This window comes from Cupressus sempervirens, chromosome 6, assembly GCF_028749045.1.
Source record: "Cupressus sempervirens isolate cs-2001-9-10 chromosome 6, ASM2874904v1, whole genome shotgun sequence".
Taxonomy (NCBI): domain Eukaryota; kingdom Viridiplantae; phylum Streptophyta; class Pinopsida; order Cupressales; family Cupressaceae; genus Cupressus; species Cupressus sempervirens.
In genome coordinates this window covers 658,072,298-658,093,786 of record NC_143123.1, presented here as the reverse complement: position 1 = coordinate 658,093,786, position 21,489 = coordinate 658,072,298, and the positions used below count along the sequence as shown (strand labels likewise).

The 21,489-nt window shown below is 34.5% G+C and overlaps 1 protein-coding gene across 1 annotated transcript; it reads left to right on the top strand.

Moving 5' to 3' along the window:
- The first annotated feature begins 1,634 nt into the window (after positions 1-1,634).
- On the top strand, positions 1,635-20,921 carry LOC149553912 (ras-related protein RHN1-like). Its single transcript, XM_089789253.1, has 7 exons — positions 1,635-2,217; positions 3,271-3,348; positions 3,453-3,620; positions 17,904-17,952; positions 18,341-18,414; positions 19,882-19,975; positions 20,455-20,921. The coding sequence occupies exons 1-7, from the start codon at positions 2,179-2,181 to the stop codon at positions 20,547-20,549; spliced, it is 597 nt and encodes a 198-aa protein (XP_089645379.1). The 5' UTR covers positions 1,635-2,178; the 3' UTR covers positions 20,550-20,921.
- The last annotated feature ends 568 nt before the right edge of the window (positions 20,922-21,489 follow it).

The following is a 21,489-nucleotide window of genomic DNA, read 5'->3' as shown; positions in this document are numbered from 1 at the left end:
GGATGATTGCGCATTATGTTTATTACCAAGTGGCATCCTATAATTGTATATTATTTTAATGGATTTGTACTTGTAGTTATTCTTTAATATGGATGTTTTATATATTGGAATTATTATTAATTAAAACTTAAATGTGATTCAATGTCATGGGACCCTTAAGAATTATGATCTGTTTTATGGTATGTGTTTATGTGAATGTAATTAATGCTTCTGCTATATTATATTTGTTGTTGTTAAGTTATTATCTTTCAAAAAAAAGGTTTGACAAAGTTAGTGAAACTTTAGGTTGATTTCTTTTGGGTCACCTGACAGGGCATTACACCTAACAATATCATCATGGATTTCATAGAAAAAACATCCTTAATCTTGTATTTTAGCTCAAATTAGCTTCATGCATTCTCATATTTCAAGTTTTCATCTATGAAGTCTAAATGTTACCAAGAGAAAATGAGTAAATTAAAGAAGTCCTTGACATTAGAGGACAATGACATTAATTAGATCCTATCTTAGTTATATTCATCATAGATCTCATCCTATAATTTGCATTTAGCTTTTTAGAAAAACATCATCTAGCATCATGATTTTGTAGAAAAACATCCTTAATCTTGCTTTTTAGCTCAGATTGGCTTGCATTTAAGCAATCTTCCTACAATCTCATATTTCAAGTTGTTATATATGAAGTCTAAATGCTATTAAGAGGAAATTAGTAGACACAATAGGTCCTTGATATTAGAGGAAAATGAGATGCTCTTGAAGAGTCCCTCTATTATCTTTTCAATACTTTATGATCACTAGAACTTACTCTTTAAACTAATGCTTCATTAGTGTGCTTAGCAGAAATATTTTGCATATAGTTACATGTCTCATAATGAAGAGCATGTTCAAAGTGATTAAAAATATCAAGAGCAAATTTGGTTTAATAAGAAAAATAAACTTACCAATATATTTTTCAAAGTAACCATTCATTATGAGACAATTCTTATAAATTCATTTAAACCTTGCTAGTTACATGCATAACAAAATAGACATCATTACAATGTCCTTATGAAGAAGAATCATTTGATTTGAGAGCATGGTTACAAACCAAGATATTGAATCTCCTAGGCCCTTTGGCAAAGTCATACAAAAAGGCAAATGCCAACAACAAAAAAATAGAACAACTACTAAATATAAGAAAACTAACATCCTACAACAAATAAATAATGTAACCACAAAATCAATATATAATTTTTTTATTAATTTGTGTAACACCATTCACTATATCACACTATGTTCTTAACAATTCCATAAAATTTATAATTCAAAAAGGAAATATCATGCAACTTTTGAAAAATATGAGCCCAAAAGTGTTTGGATCAATTAGTGCCATAACTTCAATCAATGCTAAAGAATAAGCTTTTTTAAAAATTCTTCGATTGCATTAAATTGCACTCAATGTTGATATATTTTCTTGCTTTAACTTTTAACTTTTCAATATAAATATATAGTTCTCTACTCGTTATTATTATTGTTTAGAAACTATACAAAGTCAAAGTAAACCCAAAATAAAAGATATACAATTAATACAACTTTTTACTTTTCAGCATTAATCTCTCTTTAACCATATTTATATGGAAGTGGTCTAAAAACAAAATAAAAAAATGGAAGTTTAATACTCATAAAAGCAAATTTCATGACAATTTTTTTGGGGAATTGGAAATAGTATCACTTTGAGGATCAGCAATCCAACTGGATTATTCCTGGGTAAGATGGACAAAACCAAAACTTTGTGTTTACGCTAACATCAAATGATATGCTTTGGGCTGGCGTTACACGGTGCAACCATGAATAAGGCGGCGTGAATGGACAAACTACCTTTCAAATCACCTACCGTTCATACCGAGAGAAAACTGGGTCAAATTCGGCGATCTCGAGTTAAATTTAAATCTCCACCTTAACAGTATAGCTCTAAATTTGTCAACGGCGACATAAAACCGGCAAAAGTTGGAAGGATAAATACGAAAACGTCCACTAGCTACATCCAGTTTCAGGGATCGAAGAGCTTTCATTGCACGGCAAGCAAACGGGGAAGAATTCTGTTGCATATTTCCATCTCCAATTTCAATAGTTAAGAGGAAAATTTGTATTTGTTTCTGCAAAGATCTTGGCAATTCAGAAGCCCAAAATAGACGAGGGGCAATGGCTACAACAGGCACCAATAATCTTCAGTCCAAGCTAGTGAGTTATAAGCTTTTTCTTTTGATCTAATCCAGAAATCCTGAATTCCGTCGTACCCATTTCGGGAATATCTAAATTCATGCCGGAATTTAGGTCTTTCTAGTTTTAATGGCTTTTTAATCTTGGCTCGTTAAACATCAGTAATTTCAAATTTTGAATCGAAAATTCCTGAAGATCAGTCTTATTCATTTCTGATTCTCTAATTTTATGTTTTGTTTATGAATTTCTTTGTTTGTTTTTCTGACTTCCGCATATGATATTTTTAGTCCTATGATCGACTGTACTAATGAATAAATCCTGAAGATTGTTAGAACCTTAAATATCATTCTTGCCATGCATGTCTCCACCGCGTAGGGCATAATTGGCTTAAAATGCTGCGTGATGATGCTATCGTAATTGAGATCATCACCAAACAAGCCACTAACGTTGTTACCAATCCTGAATGATTAGGTAGCATAAGTCTTCGTTATTAATCACACAATGATTACCATTTGGCATGGATTCTTAGTTTATGTAACGTATATAGTAAACGTCTTAATTTCATTGAATTCCAACCACAGAGATTTTTTTGCTTGGCATAAATGTTCCAGTAAGTCAGTATATGGCCAAAATCTATGGTTTGTGATATCATGTCATGAAAAACACAGAGTGGTTCATCTCCCGTCTTACCTTTCTTTCCTTCTACACCCTCAAAATGCTTAATTTCAATAGCCATTGGTGACATGCCTTTGGTGGCATGAGATTATCTCTCTATAATTGAGCCTTTCTCTTCCTTTGCCACTTCATACCGGTGAAAGTCTGCAAAAGATTGGTCAAGCTCAAATTGTTAGCAGTAATATTTTTCCCACAACCGATCAAAAAGATTCACCAGTAATGCTAAGTAATCTTAATATCTAACACCAAATTGTCTGCTTGGGTATTGAGCTACTAGAGAAAATTGAATGAAACAAAATGAGTATTTACGGTTGTTGCCCCATTGATGGATTGGTAATCGTGACATGTTTTAATTGACTATATTTTCACACTGCTCATTATGTGAATTGGGTATGTCAGGTGCTTTTGGGCGATATGGGGACTGGAAAATCCAGTCTAGTTCTGCGATTTGTCAAAGGGCAGTTTTTTGACTACCAGGTTCTGTTCTATGGCCACAAGATTTCCCCATTTTTTTCTGTTTTGCAGTTTTCCCTGTTTATTTGAGTTAATATGATGACATTTTTTTCTCATTACCATTTCAGGAATCCACAATAGGGGCTGCATTTTTCTCTCAGACATTAGCAGTCAATGAGACCACGGTGAAGTTTGAGATATGGGATACTGCAGGACAGGAAAGATACCATAGTCTTGCTCCCATGTATTACCGTGGTGCTGCAGCAGCTATAATCGTATATGACATCACAAACTCTGTAAGGAACCATTGCATACATTTAATTTTCTGTACTATTTTGAAATAATGAGTTTACATGGCGATTCCTATGATTCTAAAATTGGCACGTGAATATGTTCCGCATAATGTGATTGACATGGATGTTTTTATTCTCCATTGAATGCTCTCAATATTTTTTTTGTATGGAATTCTTTTTTACTTCACACTGTCTACTTCATTGAGTTTGGTTTCTTTGAGATTCAGCTACTAGCACTTCAGTGGGTCAATTTTACCCTTGGTTTGATTTTCATATAAGTTTTCTTGATTTTTTGACATAGTATCCTATTACTGCTGGTTTCTTTTACCAGAAGAAAGTAATATGCTTCTCATACAAGATCATCTATCCTTATCTATTTTCAAATTTGTAATACATCAAAATGTTTGTTGGACTTAAAGAAGAATTTTAGTAATGACTCACAGTTATAATTTTTGCCATTTGGTGTTTTATTTGCAATGATGAGTGAGAGCCCATGATGGGTAAGGTGTTTTATATTTTTAGGTTGTAATTTGAGTAGTGGCATTTTCTGCTTTTGTGGTAGACACAGATTGACAGTGAGACTAGAGGACTAACTTTGGGTTTTGGATCAGAGATTGGGGGCTGAAAAGAAAACGGTAGTGCTGGGAAAAACATGCTGCTTGCATGTTTTACTTGTAATGTGTTTGTTAAAATCTGAAGGGAGAGACTAGTCAACGGATTGTCATTTGCAAACCAGTTGTGGCATCTCTCTAAAGTTTGTGAAGCCTTACGTCTATAGGCCGAGTAAATTTTTTTTTTTATCTTTGTAGTCTATAGCTATTTGAAATTTGTCTGAAATGTTGTGAAATGTTGTTGTAAACGTGTCCATATGAAGTTTGTAGGATGTCTTTGTAGGGTTGAACATGTGTTGAAAACTTTGGTCGATGTTCTCAATTTTGCAATATTGTTACAAATAATCTCTTTATATTGAGCTCAGACTGAGCTGATTAGAGCTATCTTCATAAGTTGGTGTTTCTGTATTGGATATTATCACTCTCTTTTCAAATTTTTTCTGTGTGTGAGAGGCAGCTTGGATTGGCTGCCCATTGAAGGTGTGGGTGTTGGACAAACGACTAATGTTCCCCTTTGGGATTTGAGACATGGCTTAACCACTTTTATGTTCTATAAGTCTAGTGGTTGTACCAATAAATAGGTCAATCTTTTGCTACAATGACAACCCTAGCTTTGTTAGAAGTGGTATCAGAGCTTGGTCACATTTTTGAATCTCCTCGAGTAATGATTAGGGGAGATTGTTGGACTAACAACCAACATTCCCCTTCGAGATTCATGACATGGCTATTAGATAATTGAGAGGGGTTGGTGGGGGGGGGGGGGGGGGGGTTGGGGTGTGGAGAGGTGGTGGTGGTGAATCAGTTATGTTTAGTTATCCTATAGTCCCTACAAATAATTTCAGTACCAAACAAACTTCATAAATATCATAAGCATTTACTTGGTGTACTTATTCAACTTATCAATTAACTCACTCAATCACTTTACTCCAATCTGTTCATAAACTGTTCTTTTATAACCGAATGATAGTAATAAAACTTAGTTATTACCGACCAATAACTTAGGTGTTATTGAGTTGTAGTAAAATATAAATAACATGTAAAACAACTTGCAACATACCAACATTCATACATTTGACACCAAGATTTTTAATGTAGAAACCTTGTAAAGGGAAAAACCACCTAGGACCGACAACCCAAAATTTTCACTCTTCTGAAGTGAGCTCTGCTAGGAGCCAACCTTGTTAAAGGTTTACATACACATTGTTAATGTGACCTTGTTAGAGGATTTACACCAAAAGATCATCTAGACCTCATCACTTCTTGATCTTGTCTAAGAGTGGCCTGCACTAAAGGACTTATTAACACCACTAATCAATGTTATCATATGGAATTTCACAAACTTGTTAGGTCCACTCAGTTAAGAGATTTTTCTGCTACAATGATTAGAAAGTAACAATACAAATGATCTATTAAGTATAGCACTACCTTGCTTGTTCAAATCTCCTTTCTGCTCGGTCTCTTTCTGATCTCTATTCTCTTGGCTGATTCACTCCTCTCTTTCACATTCCTTTCAACTCTGCTTCGATCTTCTTTCTTCTCTCGGTTCGCCTAGTTCTTCTTTCAATTTCAACAACTTCGCACTTTGATCTCCTTTCTCCAACAATTCCACCAGCAATCAGCAACCAAAAAACTTGCTCAACTCCTCCTTAAATAGTCATCTTTGTGCTTCAAGACTCTTCCAATTATTGCTGCTTAATCATGATCGTCGATCTTAGATTCATTGCATGTAACCACTTAGAAAATAAAACTTTCATAGAACTTTGTGCTTCTCCTTATCCTTCTTCAATCTCCATCATCAGATCTTCCTTGCATTTTTCCAGTCGTTGATCTTGTAACAAACTTTGACTCGTGCCTTTGAACATCTTGAACATTCTTGAATTTCACCAAAAGTCGGCCTTAGATTCCATCTTTTCAAACTTGTTCCTCTTAATGTTACTCGGTGACCATAACATTTCACTCGGGTGATATAACACTTGGTCAACACTGACCTTACTTGAGTAATGTTGAACTTTCACCTTAACTTTGCCAATTGCTCGGTGAACACCGTAGTCACTCGGCAAATATTGTCTTCCCTCTTTAACCTTGTCACTTGGTATAGCTTGTGTAGCACATTACATTACAATATTTCGTGATTGTAAAACAATCAAACCAACATTACATTATCACTATCCAACTCGTTCAAGTGCCCATTGAATACCATACCTTTTAACTTTGTCTTCATTACACTTTCTTCATATCCTCTTCATCAATCAAATCGTCTTCATCGATCAACTTGATATAGCACTCTATTGAGTTAGCATAATGTCTAGCCAACTAAGACTTTGACATCAATGACAACATAACAACTGATATGACTCTTTTACATACATTCATAGCATCATCAATTACATTATCATTTGGGCCTAACAATGGCTTAACCGCCTCTTGTGTTCTATAAGTCTAGTGGTTGTATCGGGCATTAAGAGGTCAATCTTCTAATGGACGACAACCCTAGCTTGTAACAACGGATACCTATGACTGCATCAGCCTCTTTTCCCTGCAGCCCTTTTCTTTCATGAATTTCTTGTGTTTATTGGATCAAGTAACACGTATTGGCAGCCTTTCCTTCTTTGCAAGCCATCTTTCTCTATTTGATAATACATATGGATCATTTCTTTTTCTGATCCCCACATTCATAGCATTGTAATGAGAGTCAGTTTTTTAAATATCATTTGTCCATTTGAAGCCTAACATACTTAGTAGTAGAGCATGATGTCACACCTAAATAATGAACAATACACAACCCAATATTTCTTTCAAAAAACTAAAAGCTCTCCTATGTCATGCTGTCATGTCATTCTACAATGCACACATGACCATTCTCTTCATATAGAAAATTGTCTTGATGGATTCATTCTATATGATCTTTATTTTTGAGGTGCCTTACATAGGATACTTAACCCAATAACAGATCAGCCTCCAACCTCAAGGTGTGCGAAAGGAAGCCCTGTCACACACGAATTCATTTTTTTCCCTCACCACGCGTCCTAGGTGGCATTTTTAAGGTGATGTTTCACACAATGTCATCAAGTATGCATGATAGAATGTCATGGCTCTTTGGCACTAGAAGAATGTTTATTTTATTTTTAATTTAGTTTGTTTTGTGTTGACAATTTAGGGCATGACACATGAATTCAACCGGCCTTTGTGTTTATGTTCATGACTACCATATTATCCTTTTTAGGAGTATCTACACTTATATCCTTTTTATGTCCATGACCAGTTGATATTATCCTCAGCAAAAGTGCATATTGCAATTTTAGAGGTGTGTGAAAAAGTGAGATATAGAGAAATAAAATATAGTCAATTTCAAGGAGAAGAACTTCAGATGATGAAATACAAAATATGAACAAAATGAATATGATTAAGGTTGTAGAGTCTCCTATATGAAGATGTGTGGTTATGTGACATAAGAATTTGACAACTTTGAAGACCATAAAAATAATGAAATAAAATATATAGATTGAATATGGTAGGTTTGGTCAGGTGAGGGTGTGGAATTGTTTGAGATGAACTAGGACGAAGGTAGGAAACTCTAAGATCTTAAACTAATAATATGATTTGAGCAAGCAAATTTAATTATTATAACGCTTTCATAGTGTGAAATTCTAACTTGTTTAAATAGAGGAGCCTTATGAACACTTTGTTAACCATGGAATGGAGACCTTTTAATGTACCTAGGGATATAGTTTTACAATGTATCAGGTAATAATAAATAATGTATTGGGGTACATATACTTTGTATGCCATACCACCAATTAATTAGAAAAGAATTTTTTATCCCAAAAGTGTGGGTAAGTGGTAGGGGTAGGTAGTTGAGTAGTATATGATAGAGACAAGACATTAATATGGGATATGTAAAGAGTATTGTCTAGATCTTATAGTGAGATATATTGCGGAATGACTTCCTTCCAATAAGGAGCATTGTACGATGTTGCCCTAAATCCCTTGTATCAAGGGTTGATTTCATTTTGAATATTTTGAAAATTTCCACAATTGAGTTGTAAGGTATCTATTTTATTGTTACAACGTTTCTATTATATTTTTTTGAGATTCACAACATCTTTGGCTGATTTTTCCATAGGGCTGAAATTTTTGTAGAGGATTCTGTGCCTCATGGCTTTAAAAAATGTGATTTTGGATTCATTAGAAAGAGAACTTTTAGAGGTAATTTGGAAAGTGTTCATATTAAGATTTGGATCAACAACAAGGGAGATATGGTAATTTGAAGTTGACCAAGTGATTTGGAGTTTTTGTTGATACATAACTTTGAAGAAAACAATAATAGCTTGCAATTAGGGTGAGGAAACTAATTTTGCGAGTGGATGGAAAATATTTAAATCTGCCTTTCTAAAATATTTGCTTCTTGGATTTGTGGTTGAAAAGAATTCTGATTTTGTGATATTGTTATCAGGATTTAACTGTGTAGTTTTTGAGTCAAACTCATTGACCCATGTATCATAAGTAGCGATTCACACATGAATCCTTCTCTTATGAGAATAAATGGAACACATAACACTAACTAGATCTAGGTGATGCTCATAGAGGTGAAGCACCACGACTTCTTAGGAGGTCACCCATCCCAGTACTTCAACAACTCGAGCATGCTTGACTACAAAGTTTCTATTATTGTTAAACCCGCTCTACTTGCAACCCCATTTACAAAACCTTCACCAAGTGCTGTGCCCTATGAATCATTCATTTGAAAGCCCCTTGGCATCACGCAGCCCAAGCTATATCTAGTGGAGAACAAATCACTCAGGAAACCATCATACCATGCCCTCAAATTAACCGTACAGGCTCACACCCTTGGATTAACTATACATGTGTTCTCTTATCTTATCATTAAGTTTTATTACCCACACATTAATTTTGGTTATCACTTGTTAAAACCTCTTCACGTTACCTTGTCGGGATACTTCTAACCTCGGTACACAAGAGAAGCCACTCCACCGCCTACCCTACATACCCAAGCTCATCACACGATGAGTGCCCATAGGCAATGCAAGTTCCCAACCTAACCCCTAAATGAACAATCCCTCAACCAACCTATATCTAGGAGTTTGGGTCTCGCAAGACCCTGTCATATGCACGCACACATGCTTGTTTGTGGGCACAAACAACTTCACAAATGTAATCACATAATACCAATGCAAGGGTTGGATATGAAAAATGCAACAATGAAACAAGTATAGCAAGCTCACTCAATCGGTGACCTATATTTGGGAGTACAGATTTGACACGGATCCCAATAATGCAATCAATCACCAAGTATCATGAATCCATTGAACCGGCCTAATTTTGGGAGTATGGATTCTCATGAATTGCAATGTCCATGAAGTATAAGCACAACAAGAAAGGAAACATGGAATACAATCCACTATAATCCAATAAGACATTGCCAAAACCCCAACCAAATATGGGTGGCATGCAAACCAAGGCAAGAATAAAAAGCCCAAAATTTGACCTTCTCACATATCAATGAAACTGAAACCGCAACTCAAGAATAGGGTCACAAGACCAAGGGTCCAATAAAATCTACTAAATAGGCTCAAATTTACAATTCGACAAATCTGGCAAAAGACACAAGTCCACGAAAATCAATATGGAAACACGACTTTAGATCAAGAAATAAAATACTCTGGAATGGCCTATAACCATTCTGATTCCATGATCCTAATCATTAAGGCAAGAGCTACAAGATGCAATCCCCAATTAAGCCAAATAGAGAAACAGACAATAACCAGATGGCATGCTAAACCAGACGATACCAAAAGCACCCAAAAATCAAATATCAAATAAATTGACAAAATTAAAACCCATTCGTCTAAATCCACCCAACATCACACTTTTAAAATAAAATCGTGGAGCCGGAGACTTCATGAAAATCCAACAATATAACAACAAGAAAACTTACAAACCCCTATGTTAAAAACATCAAATACTCACCCCTGCCCAACCAGGTGATGGAATTGCGTAAAAATGGAGGGGAACACTAGTTCTCCACTCCCTAACATTTTACAATAAAAGACGGAAAATAAAACGGACTAAAACTAAATAAACTAGAAAGCCCTACCTCACAATCTAAAGGACAAAACGAGAAACACCACCATAAAATATCAGGGCCTCCAAATCAGATACAAATCCAATGAGCCACTCCATGCATGAATCTGCCAAATAGGTCGATCACAACGAGCAAATGAAGGAATTTCTCCAAGACAAGTTTGGAGGAAATTCCTCTTTTCTCAAAAACATGAAATAGAAAAAGTGAGAGTGGAAACTCACCTTTGGCATAATATAAGCACTTTGACAAGTGACTTATAAAAATAGATTTTTAATCCACTAAATAATCTATTTGCCCCCTTTCCCAAATAAATCAAAAAATTTCAATTAAATTAGAATTTATCTGCGACAAATTAGTCGACAATAAAATAAAGATTAAATCAAATAAATAAAATCCTGTTAGGCAATTAAAATAACATTTAATTTAATCTTTTTTGCGACAACTGTAGAATCCTAAATGCATAGACACGCTCACGGGTCTAATCACATAATGAATTATGAATCCAGATTTATCAATTACTGGAGGGTTAAAATAACATAATAAAGATACATCGCCCATACAGGGATGATATTTGTTCAACATGAAAGTTTTGATCACTAACTCCATGTGCCACTGCTCGGGATATAAGTCATGCACAGTAAACGAACATAATCAAGTGTAGACACACAATATATCATAGCTGAAGCAACAAGTACGCATAATTGCATAATTAAAGTATCTAATTAGCCCCTTTTAAATAATCACTAAGCAAGCCATTATGTATAAATTGTTGAAGAGACAAGATAATTATCCGTAGCGCAATAAACCAATGAATCTAATATGGGTAAATTATTTTCCAATTATTTTAAGCATTTAATATTGGAAATAATAACAATTACTCAACAACATAAGAAGGAACGATATACATGAATCTCAAATAATCATCATGAAGCAACATCATAAAACATGAGGATACAGATATGACCGAAATACCATGAGTCAACATGGTCAACCACATGAGTCAATCATTGTTGCAGGAACCCAATCAGATATAGCAGACCAATAGCACACAATGCAACCATTCTTCCCATCTCAGGGTACTCATGGAACAACATCATGATACCAAATGAATCCAGGTAACCATTGGCACAAACTTCAGTGAAACAATTAAAAACATCATAATCTCATAAACTAGGCATAAGCATAAATAATGCTTTTGATACAATAACACAAATAGATTACCCCAAGGGTGTAGACCACTCATGAGTCCTAACAAGATCACTCAGAAAGAAAGAACATCAAGGTTGCATCTAGTAGGACGACTTACTGGAATCAAATGGGAGAGGCACTACATATTTTCCCAAAATCTTTAGTTAATGTAAAACATTAAGTGGACTCTAAGAAATGCCAAACATCTAAATACATTTCATAGCACATTTAGGATAATGAACCAGTATTTTTACTTGGTATCTAGCTTTTTGCTTTATTCACTTCATTAAAAAATGCCTAATGTCATAAACAAGTTAATTAAAGTCAGGAATGGTGGGTTTTGACTTTGAATTTGATTTTAAGACATAATGAACTAGATGCAAAGGCCCTTAAACCCTTTTTTGGCTGTTTTTCTGGTAATTGCAATCATTGATGATAAAATGCTGTGCATTCTTTTCTTGAAAAATTTCTAAACTTTTGAAATTAATCCAAGTACTTTGTTCAATACATGTTCACCCTTACTTGTGGAGCCATTATTATCAATATACTTTTTAGCGTAGTTAGGATATTTGTGGTTCTTCAAACAACCTAATTTAAGAAACATTCTGTCCTGGGCCAAATCCATTTGCTTCCCTAAAACTTCTAAAATCTCTTTGTTGTCTCCTACTGTAGCATCCACGCATCCGTTTATGCATTCAACTTTCCTAGCCTTTAAAAATATTAAGTTCTTTTATTTGCAATAAATTTGCAATAGTATCTCCAGGAAGACTGATTCTTTTTTTCATGATATGCAATTTATTATTTCCAGTCTCCTTGATTTTGCAGTAGCCTTATGTTTTACAATTTAAGATCTACAAATAGTTCATTAAAAATTGGATAGACACATTTGGTCTTGGTCTTTAACCGCTACGAGGTGAGATTTCCAGGCTTTACTCCCTCATCCTTGGCTCCATGTGCCCTTTCCCCTTCCCCTTCCAAAGCTCTTTTCGCATTCAAATATAGCTTCTTAAGGTTTGGGATATTTCTGGGCATGCCCTTTTCATATTCCTGCATTACTAAAGTGCCTGTAAAATATCATAGCTTTGATATATCTCCATGGTTGCCAAATTTTTAAAAAAGAGCTAATTCCATGTATAGCAAAACACATTGATAGTAATGTTGGTAGCTTAAGCTAGTAATTTTTGCTGTGTGCTACTCAAGTTGAGAATCTCAAAACACATAATAAATGGAAAAAAATCATTGGAGAAATTGAAATTTTTGATAAGTTCAGGAATTCACAATATCTTTGAAAACAAACCAAATTATTGAGAAAGCAATTAATCAAGGTTTGTCATTTATTGCTAAGTTGCCGGTTCGGGTTCGGTTCCAAGTTCAGAGTTCGAGAACTGGTTCGCAAGTTCAGCAAAATTTTGGAAAGGGGTTTGGGTTTGTTTGGGTTCATTAGTGCAAAACATGTAAAATTTTAAAAAAAAAAAATATATATATATATATATATATACACACACATATTTATGAAACATGAGTTAAAATTAGAATGTAGCATAAACACATTTAAACAACAAAAACACCATAAATAGTTAAACTTGTAATCATAGTGATAAAAACATCATATAGTTCAATCAATTTCAACATCAAAGATTCAAAACATTTGACAAAATACCCTGTTTGGAAACATAAAATGACAATGACAGGCCACCAAAAACAATTCATAACAACTCTTAGGGTTGTGGACGCCAAAAAACAGTTAATTTTTGTCCAAAAAAGAACTTTCCAATGTCCGTGGGGCCAGTTTGCTGCAGGTTCAAACTTTTTGGTGCTGGTTCGTTCGGGTTCGAACCCAATTCAAACCCAATCGAACCCGCAAGGCAAAAACAATACCCTGGTTGAACCAAGTCTGAATTGGACCAGAACTGTGAACTGGTTCGAACTTTTCCTACTGTGGAGGGGGGAGGGGGAGGAACCCGTGCAACTTAGGTTTATTGTAAAATTGTTCCCGATTAATACATAGGATAAAAACATTACATGAAAATTCTTTTTTTAAGAAGAATGCATTTTGCACTTGACCAAGGACCAGTCTTCCTTTCCTATCCACACATGGCCATTCCAAGATGTCGAAGATATCTCTTTCCTTTAAGGCTTGAGATGTTTTCTGTAACCTATTAATGGGAGGTAAGAAAGGCCAATGTAACATCATATGAAAAGTGACCTAATATGTGAACAACACACACTTCAAGCTCCAAGTGAATAGAGGAGTGCACACCTTTAAAATTGACTATGTGCACACCCACAAGTGGACATGTTCATATACAACCATAAGCATGTAAGTTCTACTTGACCACTTTTTTTGTGCACAAGTCAGGTTTCTAAAATGAACCTTTATGCTGTCCATAAAGACAATTGATTCTTCCCATGCATCATACACGGTCTTAAAATGTGTTTGCAGCAGTTTTGGTTTGCCACACTTTAATTTCTTATTGCAACTCACCCATATTGAGCCACTTTTGGTGATCATTGTGGAAGCTTTGCTATTGTTAGTTTCTGTTGCCTGTGTCATTCTGTCCGTGTACTGATGGGCAAAGAAATGTTGATTGTACCTTAGTCTATGCCCCTTTCATTTCTCCAGAACTGATAAAAGTACAAGTGTGACAACTGTCTTCATCTATATCAACATCCACAAACAGGCTACCTATGTTTGCATTCTTTTGAAGTTTCCCACCAACAATGGAAGCAAGACAAGTCTTCTTACCTGTCCAATATCTGGCCAACTTGAGACAAATATTCAGGGAAATCTACAACAAACTTAAGCTAAATCAAGTCATTTTGTAACAGGAATTTGAGCATCTCATTTGCTAGTGATTGTGTTTGGGCTAACTTGGATAAACAAAAGCTTTATGGTAATCAATATCAAAAGCGGAGTCCATTGTATCGTAGTTGGAAAACTCTCACTCGGCAACAACTCACCAAGGCCCAAAAAGTTCATTCGGGAAAAAATCGGTCAGTTTTTCAAAAGAACTCAGGACCCTAAAGACCACTTAAATTTAGTAAAAAATCCTTTTTTTTTTTCAAAATTCAACGAGAAGATGCATGCAATGAGTTAATTAAAGAGAACACAAAAGAAACAAGTAGAGTTTATATATATATAAATGTATAGTAGGTAAATAATCGCGTTCTCATGGGGAATTCTATGGCAGGAAGCAAAATAATAAATAGGTTGTGTCAAACTAGAAGTAAATATATTATTACAATTACATCTTCCTCTTCCCAACTCTACTAGCATACTGTAATTCTCTATTTTATATAATATATATAGGCTTTTTGCCTTCTTTTTAACGAAAAAAAATTGCCAATTTTTTGCGAAAACTCGGCAATTTTTCCACGATATCTCAGCGATTTTTTCACCGGCCGAGTCGCGATTAAATCCGGGAAAAACTCGCCGGTCAGAAAAACTCGGCAATAGTAGAAACTCGCCAATTTTTTGGTGATTATGCCAACTATGCATTTTATTATTCAGTTATCAATTTCAAATTATTATCAACAAAACCCACTAAGATTTAGAGAAATTCTTGATGTATGGTCCTATTAAAGAATTAAAGAGATTATTCATGAAGCCATACAGGAAAGTGCTTGAATTCAAAGGCACATCAAATGCAAAGCTGTTCAGCTTGCTGGCTCTGGCACCCAGACTATGACTGGAACATTCATGTATTTTTTTTAGAGCACTTGTCTGCTGATTCCAAAAACTAGATGTCCACTTGCAACTGGAACCCATGAGGCCCCCATTCAATTTTTTAACAGTAAAAATATTAATAGAAGATCCTTGTAGCTAAAGTTTATTCTGATGGCTTCCTTTTTGGTGTGAAAACTGAGAGGTTTAGTCTTAGTTTTAACCACATGGCTTTCAAGCACGTGTCTTCTTTATTAGGCCAGGCCTTTTGCAGGCACAATTTTTGTCATTATTCAGATAGTATTTAACTTCTATATTTGACTATTTGCTGTGTGCTCTGGCAGTGCTCTGGCACCCAGACTATGGATTGGGACACTCGGTTTTTTTTTGAGAGCACTTGTCTGCTGATTCCTAAAACTAGATGTCCACTTGCAACTGGAACCATGAGGCCCCCATTTAATTTTTTAACAGTAAAAATATTAATAGAACATCCTTGTACCTAAAGTTCATTCTGATGGCTTCCTTTTTGGTGTCAAAACTGAGAGGTTTAGTCTTAGTTTTGACTACATGGCTTTCGAGCACGTGTCTTCTTTATTAGGCTAGGCCTTTCACAGGCACAATTTTTGTCATTATTCAGATAGTATTTAACTTATATATTTGACTGTTTGCTGTTTTTTATTGTAGCTCTTAATATATTTCAGTAGTTTTTCAACTTTTTTACATTCTGGTCTCCAGATTTGAATATTGTGTAGTAAGCCACTTTTGGGCTCCCTGATAATGTACTTCAGGATCTCTGTGGCCATCTCTTCTTTTTGTAGTTAATGATTTTATTTTTGAACATTAAAAAAACTAGCCAAGAAGTTGGGACCAATGTCTATTGTTCAGAATCTAGATCTGCTAGCTTAATGTGGCATTCTATATGTTGTCAACGTGTGCAAGATCAGGTTGCACAAGCTATACCATTTGAAGGATGAAACTTCCATCACCGAACTTGAGGCTGCAGTTCTTGATACACCATTGGCTAAAGATACTCTTCTTGATGTTAAAACTCACAGCAATGCAATTGGAAAATCCCTACTTACCTTATCAATGTCAAAGGCACTTTTATGCTGTAGGCCAAAGATTCTCAAACTAAGCATTTAGGGGGAATTTCCCTCATCTCATATAGAATCTGGGTCATATCCTCTCATAAGAATGAAATGATGTAGGCATCCATTATAGTTAGTATGTTAACTATAACTACAATAAGTCAAAATTATGTTCAAGTGGCATAGTGTTACTATTCAAAGACAGGTTAGATAGAAATAAGTTAAATAATGCATGCTTCTCTTAGCTAAATATTAATAAAAAAAATAGAATCATATCATAAAGTTACAAAGAAGTAGCATTTGCGAGACAAAGTTTTCTAGTTAAAGTGGCATGAGGGTTGGAAGAAATCTGGATATTTGTATATAGGATTTAGGTTAGAAGTTTTTAAGGAATGCTTCTCATAAGATCTATGTTACACCGGGTTTCCAGGACAGAGGGACAGGGAAATTGGTTTCCAGGATGTATATTTTTTGGAGCAGGGGACAATAATGGGGACAGCTATACAAAAAATTGAAAAAATCTAAAATATTTAGGAAATTTTTATATATTCATATGAAATCATTGATAAAGAATGCTTATATACATTATAGAACCTTAACATATAATGTTTGTGTTAAATTGTGTAAGTTTAGAGGTCACGTGAGAGTGGAAGTCAAACAAATTATCAGAACTGAAACATTAATTTAATGGGACAGCCAGGGGATGGTTTTCTGGGAGTTTTCGAGTTCGTGGGACTCCATTTCCGGGATGGGTCAAATTATGCCAGAAATGTGCCTCTGGGTAACACTGCATAAGATCAAGAAGTTTTCTGAGAGTTCCTATAATAGTAATTCATAGCATGAGCAAGAATATCTTGAAATATATGGTATGAGGAAGAGCACAGTAAATGTAGCTGCTGTATTTTAGAGTTTAATGAACAAGGTTTCTATTTTACTTCATGCATTTCATTCATTGAATATATGTCTTCACATCCCAATTTCCATACTAATCCAAAGGCCAAGGAATGAAGCCAAACTTTCTGAATTCAACAATAGCAATTTAATTTGGGTTTGTTGGAGTCATAATTTTCCTGCAGATTCATTTTTATTAAAATCTAGTTTTATGTCTCTGAGTTAGAAGCGAAAAAATGTATTAGAATGTGCCTTAGCTTTCTTCTGAGAAAAAATCTCTGTCGTAGATATGAAGCACATTCTTTTATTGTGAGATAGAGATGTAATTTGTTAACATTGTTGGTAAAATGAATCACTTTATGTGGTAGCTTTTGTCCTATTAACAAGAAAATTAAAAGAAAGCTTATGCATTAACTTTATTCAGAGTTGAGGGTTTAAGTTTAAGACCCGGGTTCTTTATGGTATAGGATGGGTGTTTGTGAGAAAATATTACTATATCATTGATGTCAGCATTTCATGTTGTTTTGCAAATCTGTACTGGCTATCATAGATAATAATACTGCAAATTTAGATCCAGACGAAAGCATTTGTTGTCTAAGGTCTGTTACCCTCAGAATTCCATGAAAAATTTAAATCATAAGAACTTAAAGGCTCTGCTTGTTTGGAGGAATGTTTAACTTTTTATGAAAGTTAATATTGAATACTTTTGTAGAGCTCTTAGCAAAGCTTCTTGTATTGTAGGATTCATTTACTCGAGCAAAGAAATGGGTACAGGAACTTCAAAGACAAGGTAAGTGTGTCCATCATATTCTCAGTGAGCTTATACGCCATCTCTAGTTTTTGCAAGTTCTAGTTAGTTTGGAAGCAACTTCCACTCAGGGATGCTGTCTGCAATCTGTGTAAGGTAGAGAAGTGTGAGATTAGCTGAAATTACTGCACGAGGAAGCTTGTTTAAGGATAATTGATATCTTCTACTTTTTGATTTGAAAATCTGCTTTGTGAAGGAAATTGAATTCAAGCTGTTTTGCCACTGTAATTGGCTTTAAGTTTGTAATTTTCATTATTATTTTTTAAAGTCTTCTTTGCAATTATATGTATTTTACCACTTAGGTTTTTTATTTGTTAGGCATATATTTATCAGTTACATTTTGAGTCTGGAGAGCAAATTGTTATTGCAGGCAACCCGAACCTGGTGATGGCTTTGGTAGGAAATAAGGCTGATCTAGTAGCAAAGAGAAAAGTTGAGCAAGAGGTATTTCTAATCCTCTTGATAGCTAATGCTATTTGTAGGTATTGCATAAAATTTCACATTGGGAGATATTAATCTTGAACCATTTGTAGTTATACCAACAAGAACAGTACAAAGCTTATTACCTCGGTTAGACATCTGCTCTTCACTTTTTATTTCTGGGTGAAGTTATTATTTTATACCAGATAGCAACTGTTCATTCTTTCTATAAATGAAGAATGCACATATTTGAATTGATTTGGATGGCTCAAGTTTGATTTCTCCTAATGCTTTAAGCTGAAAACTCACGCACTGCTTTGCTGAATATGTTGTTGCTGCTTGGCAGAGCATAAGCTAAAAAGTGTTTTCTCTCGCCACGTCTGACATAATAGTTGATAGTTGATATTTTGTTAGGCTAATTGTATATAGCTGTAGAGATTTTTTACATGAATAAATATTGCAAGTGGGGTATTGACGTAAAATATATCACTGGTCTCTCTATACTTGCATTAATCCTCTCAGTACCTGTTCTATTTGTTAATCATGGGTGAGTTGATATATTGTTAGTTATCACTTTTTGATTTTAGCAATAACAATCAGAGACTAGCTATCCACAACATATTAAGATTGACAGCTGCTCTTCACTTCTAATTTCCATGTGGGGTCATTATTTTATAACTGATAATAACTGTCAAATATTTTTTGCAAATGAAGCTATTTGAATTGATGTTGAACTGGTTCAAGTTTGATTTCTCACGATAGTCAAGTGGAACATTCAGTACTTCTTTGTGGTACATGGTCCTAGTTGTATTCCAAAAAACAAACAAAGAAAAGTATTTCCTCTCGCTACTTGAGAAATACAGATGATATCCTTAAAGTCAATTTGTACAAGAGATATGTCAAATTAATTAAGCGGGATATTTTTAATTGGAACATTTATTGAAAAACTCTCACAGCTCTCTTATAACTTGCATTAATCAAAATGTACATATTTTGGCTTGTGTATGTAGTAAATATCCAAGTCCTATCAATATTATTCTAATATTATTATATTAGATTAGATATACAATAAGGCTAAGTAAACCTAGTGAAATCTTTACTTTGGGACTTTCCAACATATATTGTTCTCGTGGAAAATAGGGAGCTTTAAAAACTGTGGCAAGTGCTGTTTTTGTTATTTGTGCATAATGTGTGACATGAATATTTACACTGTGGTGAGCTAAAATGTTTAAAATTCTTCAATCATTGTACTCTATTAGTTTCAATATGCTTCTTGTGTGAAAGTGCATGTAAATGTTATGATCTTATTGCCAGTTTAAGTCACTCCACTAGTATTTCTTTTCTGTTGGATTTGCAATAGCAGTTTCTTTCAGATCTGTTCATTCATGCCATTTAAAATTCGGAATGTGAACTGGTTGAACATGTGTACCAGTAAAACATTTTTACTCGTTGAGTGAATCCAAATTAACAAATGTTGTAAATACAATGCAGGAGGGTCAAGTGTATGCCCAAGAAAATGGGATGTTTTTCATGGAGACCTCAGCGAGGACTGCACAAAATGTCAATGAACTATTCTATGAGATTGGTATGTTTTTGTTTTGATGTATCACTTAAAGACTTTATATTTGCTTGTATTTTCTTTTGCTAGATCTGGAAACTATGATATATACTCACTTGACGTGTTCTTTGTTTTAATGCTTTGATTTCTCTTTCAAACTAATAAAAAATATTAACCAGGTGTTTCAAATGACCTATATGTTTGATATTTTGATTCTTCAACTTGATTTTAGACTCCTGGGCTTAATCCTTTACCTAAGGCTGAGTTTATTAGGGGTACCCAAAACGTCAGAAACTAATCATCCTACACATTATAACCTAGAAAATATTGCACATTGAATTTTTGGTATTTCGAATATTATTATTTATATATTTTCACAGAGGTCTCATATTTGAGCTTATTTACTTTTGTCTTCGGCAACTGGATTGTCAACTCTTATTGGGTAGTATCTTCTTATTCATAGTCTTTGAACAATAGATTTTGATCTTTTCTTTTTGGCTGTGCAGCACGAAGGTTACCCAAAGCACAACCAAATCTACATTCTAATATGCTTTTGAAAGATAGATCTGGAGAAAGAGGAAGGAATCCTTGTTGCTCATGAAGGTGTTTGATCGCTAAAAATTGGACACCATATGATTTAAAGATGGTAATACATTCAAGGCGGTGCATGACAGTCTTTGAGTAAAGACAAAGAGCATCGCTGAACCTGTCGAGATTCAAGTCCTAGATTTGGTTAAGTAGCAGTCATCACTTAGCCCAGTTCTGGATAATGCCTCTTGTTACCCAATTTCTCTTGAAAGATCAAGTGCCTTGTTTCAATTAAGTAATTGTACAGGTGTTTACTGCATTGGTTTGTGTTACATAAAAACTTCAGTGAAGTAACATCTGTTTGGAAGATTGTATCTAATAATATGTTGTTGCAAAACAAAAAAATTTCATGTAATTATATGCCAGCAACTCTATGTTCAATTTTGATGCGCGTAATTTGTTGGCAAGCTGTTAAATTCTATATCCTGTACCGTTTTGCTTTCCTTATCTATGAAGAGATGACTCTGTAAAGTCCTCATTCTTGTAGGACGCAATTTTATCCCAAGCTGTAAACCTATATCCTTTTGGATTGACATAAGCCTCTCTTAGGTTCTGCACTCTCACAAGACTACTGTAGTTTCTTCTTGTCATTCCCTCAGGCTAATGTTACCTTTGGTCATTTTAGATAAGAGTAGGAATCCAAACCTTATAAATATAATATGTGACGACATTCTCAAAGGTGAAGGAATTTTCTTCATGGACTACATTCTCAAAGGTGACGACTCTAGGAGTATTAAGGAGTGTTAGGTTTACACAACCATTTAAGTCATGTTTTGAACCCTACAAGATTATGTGTATAGCATTTTTTTTAATGTTTTGGTTTTAGAATTTGCCATCGATCTTTAAGACGTCTTAGGCAAAATATGTGTGAATATTATAGATGTTAGTCTAACGTCAGGATATTTGTGTGAAAAGCAAAGAAGGTAGTCTAATTGTAGGATTTTATTAGCCCT

Bases quoted from the DNA above. Each gene is read 5' to 3' on its own strand.
- LOC149553912 (XM_089789253.1), top strand. From the start codon at position 2,179: ATGGCTACAACAGGCACCAATAATCTTCAGTCCAAGCTA. The intron at 17,953-18,340 runs GTAAGTGTGTCC...TTGTTATTGCAG, and splicing joins ACAGGAACTTCAAAGACAAG to GCAACCCGAACCTGGTGATG. The intron at 18,415-19,881 runs GTATTTCTAATC...AATACAATGCAG, and splicing joins AGAGAAAAGTTGAGCAAGAG to GAGGGTCAAGTGTATGCCCA.